Source organism: Branchiostoma belcheri, unplaced genomic scaffold (genome assembly GCF_001625305.1).
Source record: "Branchiostoma belcheri isolate BF01 breed outbred unplaced genomic scaffold, Haploidv18h27 scaffold396, whole genome shotgun sequence".
Taxonomy (NCBI): Eukaryota; Metazoa; Chordata; class Leptocardii; order Amphioxiformes; family Branchiostomatidae; genus Branchiostoma; species Branchiostoma belcheri.
The window spans coordinates 48698-61667 of record NW_017804016.1 but is presented as its reverse complement, the minus strand read 5'-3'; the positions used below and the strand labels follow the sequence as shown (position 1 = coordinate 61667).

At 38.9% G+C, this 12970-nt stretch overlaps 1 protein-coding gene across 1 annotated transcript; it reads left to right on the top strand.

The window, feature by feature from the left end:
* Positions 1-2048: 2048 nt before the first annotated feature.
* On the top strand, positions 2049-12970 carry LOC109476850 (CUB and sushi domain-containing protein 3-like). The gene is made up of 16 exons (XM_019777869.1): positions 2049-2133; positions 2866-2952; positions 3260-3346; positions 3656-3829; positions 4051-4224; positions 6654-6740; positions 7026-7202; positions 7407-7583; positions 8166-8342; positions 8932-9108; positions 9308-9484; positions 9692-9868; positions 10107-10283; positions 10867-11043; positions 12381-12557; positions 12729-12970. Exons 1-16 carry the CDS (start codon positions 2049-2051, stop codon positions 12968-12970), a joined length of 2529 nt encoding a protein of 842 aa, XP_019633428.1.

Sequence of the window (12970 nt, the reverse complement as noted above, 5' to 3'; positions counted from 1 at the left end):
ATTAAACAGCAGTGTTACATACAGACTGGACTGTAATGTCTAAATTTGCTGTTATTATAAAACATTATGGATACATTGAAATGTGTCAAGAAGTAGAGGGCATTCACCAAAAAGCACTTGCTCCGGACTTTTCTCGATGGCACCACTAATACGACGTGCCAAGCTGACGGAACATGGAGCAATCCTGTTCCGACATGCACACGTAAGGCAATTTGCAAGTTGCTAAAAATTGCAGGCAATGTCTATTAAATTCTATGGTACAGACATTTCTTTAACCAGATAGTTAAGATATTTTTTAAAGGAAACTTACTGTAACTAATCTTCTGTATTTCAAAAATAAACATTAATGTGTATTAAAGGGGGTCAATTTGTACATGTTCAGTATAGATTTTAATTATTCATAAAATGTTATTTGCCTTTTCAGCAAGGCAATGTGATACTCTGACGGTCCCAACTAACGGAGCGATCAGTACCACAGCGACCTCCTACCAAATCGTGGTCAACTTTACCTGTAACACGGGATACGTACTGAACGGCACCACTAATACGACGTGCCAGGCTGACGGAACATGGAGCAATACAGAACCAACATGCACACGTAAGACCGTTTGCAAGTTGCTGAAAATGCAGGCAATGTCTATCGAATTCTATGGAACAGACATTGATCTTACAAGATATAGTAAAGATAGTTTTAGAAGGAAATATACTGTAACTAAATTTCTGTATTTCAAACATAACCATTGATGTGTATAGAAAGGGGTCTCTTTTTACATGTTTAATATAGTTGTTTTTTTTTCATTCATAAAGGTTTATTTGCCTTTTCAGCAATGCAATGTGAGACTCTGACGGTCCCAACTAATGGAGCGATCAGTACCACAGCGACCTCCTACCAAATCGTGGTCAACTTTACCTGTAACACGGGATACGTACTGAACGGCACCACTAATACGACGTGCCAATCTGACGGATTATGGAGCAATCCTATACCAACATGCACACGTAAGGCGATTCTCAAGTTGCTAAAAATTCAGGCAATATCTATCGAATTGTACGATACAAGCATCACATTTACTAAAAAGTTGAGATAGTTTCAGAAGGTAAATTACCGTAAAGAAGCTTGCTGTATTAAAAACATGGACATTGCCGAGTTTTAAAAGCGTTTACTGCGCTGGTTCTGTATATAAATCAACTTTATTTATAAAATATTTTTTGTTTCTTCTCAGCAATACAATGTCACACTCTGATGGTACCAACTAACGGGGTGCTCAGTACCACAGCGACCTCCTACCAGACCGTGGTAAACTTTACCTGTAACACGGGATACGTACTGAACGGCACCACTAATACGACGTGCCAAGCTAACGGAACATGGAGCAATCCTGTACCAACATGCACACGTAAGGCGATATGCAAGTTGCAAAAAAATGCAGGCAATGTCTATCAAATTCTATGGTACAGACATATTTTTAACCAGATAGTTAAGATAGTTTTAAAAGGAAACTTACTGTAACCAAACTTCTGTATTTCAAAAATAAACATTAATGTGTATTAAAAGGGGTCAATTTGTACATGTTCAGTATAGATTTTAATTATTCATAAAATGTTATATAGATTTTAATTATTCATAAAATTTTATTTGCCTTTTCAGCAATACAATGTGACACTCTGACGGTCCCAGCTAACGGAGCGCTCAGTACCACAGCGACCTCCTACCAAATCGTGGTCAACTTTACCTGTAACCCGGGATACGTACTGAACGGCACCACTAATACGACGTGCCAAGCTGACGGAACATGGGGCAATCCTATACCAACATGCACACGTAAGGCGATTTGAAAGTTGCTAAAAATGCAGGCAATGTCTATCGAATTGTACGGTACAAGTATCACATTTACTAAATAGTTAAGATAGTTTCAGAAGGTAAATTACCGTAAAGAAGCTTGCTGTATTAAAAACATGAACATTGCCGAGTTTTAAAAGCGTTTACTGCGCTGGTTCTGTATAGAAATTAACTTTATTTATATATTTTTTTTTGTTTCTTCTCAGCAATGCAATGTCAGTCTCTGACGGCCCCAACTAACGGAGCGCTCAGTACCACAGCGACCTCCTACCAGACCGTGGTCAACTTCACCTGTAACACTGGATACGTACTGAACGGCACCACTAATACGACGTGCCAAGCTGACGGTACATGGAGCAATCCTGTACCAACATGCACACGTAAGGCGATTTGCAAGTTGCTAATACTTGATAACAACGTCTATCGAACTCTACGATGCAGACATTACATTCACCAAATTGTTAAGTGACTTTAAGAAGGAAACTTATTGTAAGTAAAAGTACTGTATCTTAAACAAAAAGCCGTGTATGAAAAGAGTTTAATTTGTAAATATTCTGTACAAAAATACGTTCAAGTGATAAAATGTTTTTCGCCATTTTAGCAATACAATGTCACACTCTGATGGTACCAACTAACGGGGTGCTCAGTACCACAGCGACCTCCTACCAGACCGTGGTCAACTTTACCTGTAACCCGGGATACGTACTGAACGGCACCACTAATACGACGTGCCAAGCTAACGGAACATGGAGCAATCCTGCTCCAACATGCACACGTAAGGCGATATGCAAGTTGCAAAAAATGCAGGCAATGTCTATCAAATTCTATGGTACAGACATTTCTTTAACCAGATAATTAAGATAGTTTTAAAAGGAAACTTACTGTAACCAAACTTCTGTATTTCAAAAATAAACATTAATGTGTATTAAAAGGGGTTAATTTGTACATGTTCAGTATATATTTTAATTATTCATAAAATGTTATATAGATTTTAATTATTCATAAAATTTTATTTGCCTTTTCAGCAAGGCAATGTGAGACTCTGGCGGTCCCAGCTAACGGAGCGCTCAGGACCACAGCGACATCCTACCAGACCGTGGTCAACTTTACCTGTAACACTGGATACGTACTGAACGGCACCACTAATACGACGTGCCAAGCTGACGGAACATGGAGCAATCCTGTACCAACATGCACACGTAAGACGATTTGCAGGTTGCTAAAAATGGAGGCAATGTTTATCAAATTCTACGGTACCGACACATCTTTTACCAGATAATTAAGATAGTTTTAAGGGAAAACTAACTGTAACTAAACTTCTGTATTTCAAACATAAACATTGTTGTGTATAGAAAGGGGTCACTTTTTCCATGTTCTGAATAGATATTTTTATTCATAAAATGTTATTTGCCTTTTCAGCAATACAATGTGACACTCTGACGGTCCCAGCTAACGGAGCGCTCAGTACCACAGCGACCTCCTACCAAATCGTGGTCAACTTTACCTGTAACACGGGATACGTACTGAACGGCACCACTAATACGACGTGCCAGGCTGACGGAACATGGAGCAATCCTGTACCAACATGCACAGGTAAGGCGATTTGAAAGTTGCTAAAAATGCAGGCAATGTCTATCGAATTGTACGGTACAAGTATCACATTTACTAAATAGTTAAGATAGTTTCAGAATGTAAATTACTGTAAAGAAACTTACTGTATTAAAAACATGAACATTGCCGAGTTTTAAAAGCGTTTACTGCGCTGGTTCTGTATAGAGATTAACTTTATTTATAATTTTTTTTGTTTCTTCTCAGCAATGCAATGTCAGTCTCCGACGGCCCCAACTAACGGAGCGCTCAGTACCACAGCGACCTCCTACCAGACCGTGGTCAACTTTACCTGTAACACTGGATACGTACTGAACGGCACCACTAATACGACGTGCCAAGCTAACGGAACATGGAGCAATCCTGTACCAACTTGCACACGTAAGGCGATTTGCAAGTTGCTAATACTTGATAACAACGTCTGTCGAACTCTACGATGCAGACATTACATTCACCAAATTGTTAAGTGACTTTAAGAAGGAAACTTATTGTAAGTAAAAGTACTGTATCTTAAAGAAAAAGCCGTGTATAAAAAGAGTTTAATTTGTAAATATTCTGTACAAAAATACGTTCAAGTGATAAAATGTTTTTCGCCATTTTCGCAATACAATGTCACACTCTGATGGTACCAACTAACGGGGTGCTCAGTACCACAGCGACCTCCTACCAGACCGTGGTCAACTTTACCTGTAACCCGGGATACGTACTGAACGGCACCACTAATACGACGTGCCAAGCTAACGGAACATGGAGCAATCCTGCTCCAACATGCACACGTAAGGTGATATGCAAGTTGCAAAAAATGCAGGCAATGTCTATCAAATTCTATGGTACCGACACATCTTTTACCAGATAATTAAGATAGTTTTAAGGGAAAACTTACTGTAACTAAACTTCTGTATTTCAAACACTAGAGTTCCACGATCTCATACCTTCGCCAAATGATGTTAGCTTTTATGATTAAGAAATTATATATTAATCCCCCTAATTATGCAAATAGGATCCTCAATTGCATGAATTATATCTGTTGATCATATTCTCCACCAAAAGACAGTCTTATCTTAAAAAAGAATGCCATGATGAAATTTTCTCATAAATTATGCAAATGAGGTCCTTATTTAAATAAGTTATGTTTAATTATGTTCACCTTAACTTAACTTTCAAACAGCCCATGTATAAAATTCCAGACAGTTACCACTATGCAATTATAATATTTTCTCATTAATTATGCAAATTAAGTCTTCATTTGCATAATCGATATCTGTCTGTGTTTCTCATTCTTAATAACATATGTCACAAGCTTGAACTTCCTATTATGGAATGCAGCTGATAAATAGAATTTCCTCATTAATTATGCAAATTACATCCATATTTGCATAATTAGAATATCATTATGTCAAGCATCACTCAAGCTACCTACATACCAAAAATCACGATGATCCATCCATCGGTTCTTGAGTTATCCCCCTTTAAACATTTGTCCATTAAACCCACCTGCAGTTCTAGAGCAAGCAACTAGGGGGCTCAAACTCATGTCACTTTATCCCCAGCACAAGAGCTATCTACCATCTAAATTTCGTCACCCTAGCATGTCTGGATCATGAGATATCAAAACCGGAAGTTCTGCTGCAGTACCATGACAAGCCGCCAGCTGGCCCAAAATCTAATCATTTTGAGGTCTCATCAAGACCTACCCGCCTACCAAGTATCAAGACAATCCATCAATACCTTCTCAAGTTATCGTGTTGACAGACACACACACACACACATACACGAACGCCCCTGAAAACATAACCTTCTTGGCGAAGGTAAGGAAGGTAATAAACATTGTTGTGTATAGAAAGGGGTCACTTTTTCCATGTTCTGAATAGATATTTTTATTCATAAAATGTTATTTGCCTTTTCAGCAATACAATGTGTCACTCTGACGGTCCCAGCTAACGGAGCGCTCAGTACCACAGCGACCTCCTACCAGACCGTGGTCAACTTTACCTGTAACACGGGATACGTACTGAACGGCACCACTAATACGACGTGCCAAGCTGACGGAACATGGAGCAATACTGAACCAACATGCACACGTAAGACCGTTTGCAAGTTGCTGAAAATGCAGGCAATGTCTATCGAATTCTATGGAACAGACATTGATTATACCAGATAGTCAACATAGTTTTGTAAGAAAACTTACTGTAACAAAACTTAATGTATTTCAAACACTAGAGTTCCACGATCTCATACCTTCGCCAAATGATGTTAGCCTTTATGAATAAGAAATATACTAATCACCCTGATTATGCAAATAGGATCCTCAATTGCATGAATTATATCAGTCTGTTGATCATATTCTCCACCAAAAGACAGTCTTATCTTAACAAAGAATGCCATTTTCTCATAAATTATGCAAATGTGGTCCTTATTTGAATAAGTTATGTTTAATTATGTTCATCTTCACTTAACTTTCAAACACCCCAAGTATGAAATTCCAGGCAGTTACCACTACGCAATTATAACATTTTCTCATTAATTATGCAAATTAAGTCTTCATTTGCATAATCAATATTTACCTGTGTTTCTCTCGTTCTTAATAACATATGTTACAAGCTTGAACTTCCTATCATGGAATGCAGCTGATTTATAGAATTTCCTCATTAATTATGCAAATTACATCAATATTCGCATAATTGTAATATCATTATGTCAAGCATCACTTAAGCTACCTACATACCAAAAATCACGATGATCCATCAATCGGTTCTTGAGTTATCCTCTTTTAAACATTTGTCCTTTAAACCCCCCTGCAGTTCTAGAGCAAGCCGCTAGGGGGCCTTAACTCACATCACTTCTTCCCCAGCACAAGAGCTACCTACCATCCAAATTTCATCACCATAGCATGTCTGGATCTTGAGATATCAAATCCGGAAGTTCAGCTGCAGTACCATAACAAGCCGCTAGGGGGTCCAAAATCTAATCATTTTGAGGACTCATCAAGACCTACCCATCTACCAAGTATCAAGACAATCGATCGAGGCCTTCTCAAGTTATCGTGTTGACAGACAGACACACACACACACACATACACGAACGCCTCTGAAAACATAACCTTCTTGGCGAAGGTAATAAACATTGTTGTGTATTGAAAGGGGTCACTTCGTGCATGTTCAGTATAGATTTGTTTTGAATCATAAAAGGTTATTTGCCTCTTCAGCAATGCAATGTAATACTCTGACTGTTCCAACTAACGGAGCGCTCAGTACCACAGCGACCTCCTACCAAATCGTGGTCAACTTTACCTGTAACACGGGATACGTACTGAACGGCACCACTAATACGACGTGCCAAGCTGACGGAACATGGGGCAATCCTATACCAACATGCACACGTAAGTATAGCAACTTTTGGAAAAACCTAATGAATTGTTACAAAATATATACGTAAACTTCACGTCTTCCATTAATTAGAAAAAAAAAGTTTGCTTTTTTTTCGTCTTTACGTAGTTCAAAAGTTGTTCGGTCGTTACCTGACGATTGTAGCTTACATGGTACCTTTTCAATGATAAATACATTTTTTATCCTTTTAGACATACAATGTATTTCCTTGCCGACCCCTAAAAACGGAGGGCTTAGTCCTGCCGGATCGTACAGATACCAGGACGTGGTAAACTTTACCTGTGACACGGGATACGAACTAAACGGTACTGCTAACACGATGTGCCAAGCTAACAGAACATGGAGTAATCCTGTTCCAACATGCACACGTACGTAAAACGACGTTTGAAATATAAAGGCACTTTTACCAACTCGATTTGTAAACTATTTATTTACATTAAATAGACTAAGAAAGTTTAGCTTTCTCTATAATTTTTGCCCTTTTGCGTATTTTCAAATAGGCAATAAGACGTTCGCCGACGACTGCAGCTATTTGTATTATCAATGATGATGATGTTTTTTTTTCATTTTAGGAATACAATGTGTTTCCTTGTTGACCCCTACAAACGGGGTGCTTAGTCCAGCAGGACCGTACAGCTACCAGGACGTGGTAAACTTTACCTGTGACACGGGATACGAACTGAACGGTACTGCTGACACGATGTGCCAAGCTAACAGAACATGGAGTAATCCTGTTCCAACATGCACACGTACGTAAAACGACGATTCAAATATACTAACATATTTCTACCAACTCGATTCGTAAACTTTTCATTTACATTGATTAAAAAAGAAAGAAAAGCTTTCTCCAAATTTTTTAACGCTTTTTGCTTACTGTCAAATAGGGAAAATGACATTCGCCGACAACTACAGCTGTATGCATTATCAATGATGATTACGTATTTGCATTTTAGGTGTACAATGTATTTCCTTGCCGACCCTTACAAACGGAGAGGTGAGTCCTACCGGACCGTACAGCTACCAGGACGTGGTAAACTTTACCTGCGACACGGGATACGAACTGAACGGTACTGCTGACACGATCTGCCAAGCTAACAGAACATGGAGTAATCCTGTTCCAACATGCACACGTACGTAAAACGACGATTCAAATATACTAACATATTTCTACTAACTCGATTCTTAAACTTTCATTTACATTGATTTTAAAAGAAAGAAAAGCTTTCTCCAAATTTTTAACGCTTGTGCTTACTGTCAAATAGGGAAAATGACGTTCGCCGACAACTACAGCTGTGTGCATTATCAATGATGATTACGTATTTTCATTTTAGGCGTACAATGTATTTCCTTGCCGACCCTTACAAACGGAGAGGTGAGTCCTGCCGGACCGTACAGCTACCAGGACGTGGTAAACTTTACCTGCGACACGGGATACGAACTGAACGGTACTGCTGACACGATGTGCCAAGCTAACAGAACATGGAGTAACCCGGTTCCAACATGCACACGTAAGTATAACAAGTTTTGAAAAAACCTAATGAATTTTTACAAAATCCATACGTAAACTTTACGGTTCTATTAAATAGAAAAAAGTTTGCTTTCTCTAAAATTTTTTGGTGTTTACGTAATTTCAAAAGTTGTTCGGGTGTTCCCCTGACGATTGTAGCTTGCATGATACATTTTTAATGATGATACACTTTTTATCCTTTTAGGCGTACAATGTATTTCCTTGCCGACCCCTTCGAACGGAGGGCTTAGTTCTGCCGAACCGTACAGATACCAGGACGTGGTAAACTTTACCTGTGACACGGGATACGAACTGAACGGTACTGCTGACACGATGTGTCAAGCTAACAGAACATGGAGTAATCCTGTTCCAACATGCACACGTACGTAAAACGACGTTTGAAATATACTAAGGTACGTTACCAACTCGATTTGTAAACTTTTCACTTACATTCAATACTAGTAGTAAAGAAAGTTTAGCTTTCTCAATAATTTTTTGCCCTTTTGCGTATTTCCAAATAGGCGAAAAGACATTCGCCGACGACTGCAGCTATTTGTATTATCAATGATGACGACGTTTTTCCATTTTAGGAATACAATGTATTTCCTTGCCGACCCCTACAAACGGAGTGCTTAGTCCAGCAGGACCGTACAGATACCAGGACGTGGTAAACTTTACCTGTGACACGGGATACGAACTGAACGGTACTGCTGACACGATGTGCCAAGCTAACAGAACATGGAGTAACCCTGTTCCAACATGCACACGTACGTAAAACGACGTTTGAAATATACTAAGGTACTTTACCAACTCGATTTGTAAACTTTTCATTTACATTAATTAAAACGAAAGAAAAGCTTTCTCTAAATTTTTTACGCCCTTTCCGTACTATTAAATAGGCAAAAAGACTTGCCGACAACTACAGCTATTTGTATTATCAATGATGCTTACGTATTTGCATTTTAGGCGTACAATGTATTTCCTTGACGACCCTTACAAACGGAGAGGTGAGTCCTGCCGGACCGTACAGCTATCAGGACGTGGTAAACTTTACCTGTGACACGGGATACGAACTGAACGGTACTGCTGACACGATGTGCCAAGCTAACAGAACATGGAGTAATCCTGTTCCAACATGCACACGTACGTAAATCGACGTTTAAAATATACTGATGTATTTCTACCAACTCGATTTTTAAACTTTTCATTTAGATTGATTAAAAAAGAAAGAAAAGCTTTCTCCAAATTTCATAAGCCATTTACATACTGTCAAATAGGCAAAAAGACTTTCGTCGACTACTACATACAGCTATATGAATTATCGATGGTGATTACGTATTTTCATTTTAGGCGTACAATGTATTTCCTTGCCGATCCTTACAAACGGAGAGCTTAGTCCAGCAGGACCGTACAGCTACCAGGACGTGGTAAACTTTACCTGTGACACGGGATACGAACTGAACGGTACTGCTGACACGATGTGCCAAGCTAACAGAACATGGAGTAATCCTGTTCCAACATGCACACGTACGTAAAACGACGTTTGAAATATACTAACATATTTCTACTAACTCGATTCTTAAACTTTCATTTACATTGATTTTAAAAGAAAGAAAAGCTTTCTCCAAATTTTTAACGCTTGTGCTTACTGTCAAATAGGCAAAAAGACGTTCGCCGACAACTACAGCTATGTACATTATTAATGATGATTACGTATTTTCATTTCAGTGCATTATTAATGATGATTACGTTTTTTTCATTTTAGGCGTACAATGTATTTCATTGTCGACCCTTACAAACGGAGAGGTGAGTCCTGCCGGACCGAACAGCTTTCAGGACGTGGTAAACTTTACCTGCGACACGGGATACGAACTGAACGGTACTGCTGACACGATGTGCCAAGCTAACAGAACATGGAGTAATCCTGTTCCAACATGCACACGTACGTAAAACAACATTTGAAATATAAAGGTACTTTTACCAACTCGATTTGTAAACTTTTTATTTACATTAAATAGTAAAGAAAGTTGAGCTTTCTCAATAATTTTTGCCATTTTGCGTATTTTCAAATAGGCAATAAGACGTTCGGCGACGACGCAGCTATTTGTATTATCAATGATGATGACGTTTTTTTTCATTTTAGGCGTACAATGTATTTCCTTGTTGACCCCTACAAACGGAGGGCTTAGTCCTACCGGACCGTACAGCTATCAGGACGTGGTAAACTTTACCTGTGACACGGGATACGAACTGAACGGTACTGCTGACACGATGTGCCAAGCTAACAGAACATGGAGTAACCCTGTTCCAACATGCACACGTACGTAAAACGACGATTCAAATATACTAACATATTTCTGCTAACTCGATTCGTAAACCTTTTATTTACATTCATTTAAAAAGAAAGAAAAGACTTTCTCCAAATTTTTTAACGCTTTTGCTTACTGTCAAATAGGCAAAAAGACGTTCGCCGACAACTACAGCTATTTGTATTATCAATGATGCTTACTTATTTTCATTTTTAGGCGTACAATGTATTTCCTTGCCGACCCTTACAAACGGAGAGGTGAGTCCTGCCGGACCGTACAGCTACCAGGACGTGGTAAACTTTACCTGTGACACGGGATACGAACTGAACGGTACTGCTGACACGATGTGCCAAGCTAACAGAACATGGAGTAACCCTGTTCCAACATGCACACGTATGTAAAACGACGTTTGAAATATACTAAGGTACTTTACCAACTCGATTTGTAAACTTTTCATTTACATTCAATACTGGTAGTAAAGAAAGTTTAGCTTTCTCAATAATTTTTGCCCTTTTGCGTATTTTCAAATAGGCGAAAAGACGTTCGCCGATGACTGCAGCTATTTGCATTATCAATGATGATGACGTTTTTCTATTTTAGGAGTACAATGTATTTCCTTGCCGACCCCTACAAACGGGGAGCTTAGTCCAGCCGGACCGTACAGCTACCAGGACGTGGTAAACTTTACCTGTGACACGGGATACGAACTGAACGGTACTGCTGACACGATGTGCCAAGCTAACAGAACATGGAGTAATCCTGTTCCAACATGCACACGTACGTAAAACGACGTTTTCAAATTAATGCAATACCAAATCGATACGTATTGTTTTTTCGTTTACGTTAATTAAAAAAAAATGTTTCGCTTTCTCGATAATTTTTGGTCCTTTTCTGTAGTTCTAAAAAAGAGTTCAGACGTTTATCGACGATTGTAGCCTTATGCATTATTCATAATAAAGCTTTTGTTTCATTTAGGCGTACAATGTATTCCCTTGACAACCCCTTCAAACGGAGAGCTTAGTCCTGCCGGACCGTACAGATACCAGGACGTGGTAAACTTTACCTGTTACACGGGATACGAACTGAACGGTACTGCTGACACGATGTGCCAGGCTAACAGAACATGGAGTAATCCTGTTCCAACATGCACACGTACGTAAATCGACGTTTAAAATATACTGATGTATTTCTACCAACTCGATTTGTAAACTTTTCATTTAGATTGATTAAAAAAGAAAGAAAAGCTTTCTTCAATTTTTTTAGCCTTTTACATACTGTCAAATAGGCAAAAAGACTTTCGCCGACAACTACAGCTTTATGCGTTATCAATAATGATTACGTATTTCCATTTTAGGTGTACAATGTATTTCATTGTCGACCCCTTCAAACGGAGGGCTTAGTCCTGTCGGACCGTACAGCTACCAGGACGTGGTAAACTTTACCTGCGACACGGGATACGAACTGAACGGTACTGCTGACACGATGTGCCAAGCTAACAGATCATGGAGTAATCCTGTTCCAACATGCACACGTACGTAAAACGACGTTTGAAATATACTAACAAAATTCTACCAACTCGATTCGTAAACTTTTCATTTACATTAATTAAAAAAGAAAGAAAGCTTTCTCTAAATTTTTACGCCTTTTACGTACTGTCAAATAGGCAAAAAGACTTTCCGACAACTACAGCTATATACATTATTAATGATGATTACGTATTTTCATTTTAGGCGTACAATGTATTTCCTTGCCGACCCTTACAAACGGAGAGGTGAGTCCTGCCGGACCGTACAGCTACCAGGACGTGGTAAACTTTACCTGTGACACGGGATACGAACTGAACGGTACTGCTGACACGATGTGCCAAGCTAACAGAACATGGAGTAATCCGGTTCCAACATGCACACGTACGTATAACTACTTTAAAAAACTAATGCTTTCTACCAAATCGAATCATAAACTTTTTATTTTGAGCATTCTCAATAATTTTAGACCTTTTCCGTATCTTTATATAGGTGACCAGATGATAGCTGACGATAATATACACTATCAATGATGATTTCTTCTTTCCATTTCAGGCGTACAATGTATTTCTTTGCCGGCCCCTACAAACGGAGAGCTTAGTCCTGTCGGACCGTACAGATATCAGGACGTGGTCACCTTTACCTGTGACACGGGATACGAACTGAACGGCACTTCTGACACGATGTGCCAAGCTGACGAAACATGGAGTAATCCTGTTCCAACATGCACAAGTAAAATCATTTGGACACTAATGTGTTGTTTGAACCGCCTAAGCTATTTTAATAATGATATGTAA

Bases quoted from the DNA above. Each gene is read 5' to 3' on its own strand.
- LOC109476850 (XM_019777869.1), top strand. From the start codon at position 2,049: ATGCAATGTCAGTCTCTGACGGCCCCAACTAACGGAGCGCTCAGTACC. The intron at 2,134-2,865 runs GTAACACTGGAT...TTGCCTTTTCAG, and splicing joins GACCGTGGTCAACTTCACCT to CAAGGCAATGTGAGACTCTG. The intron at 3,347-3,655 runs GTAACACGGGAT...GTTTCTTCTCAG, and splicing joins AATCGTGGTCAACTTTACCT to CAATGCAATGTCAGTCTCCG.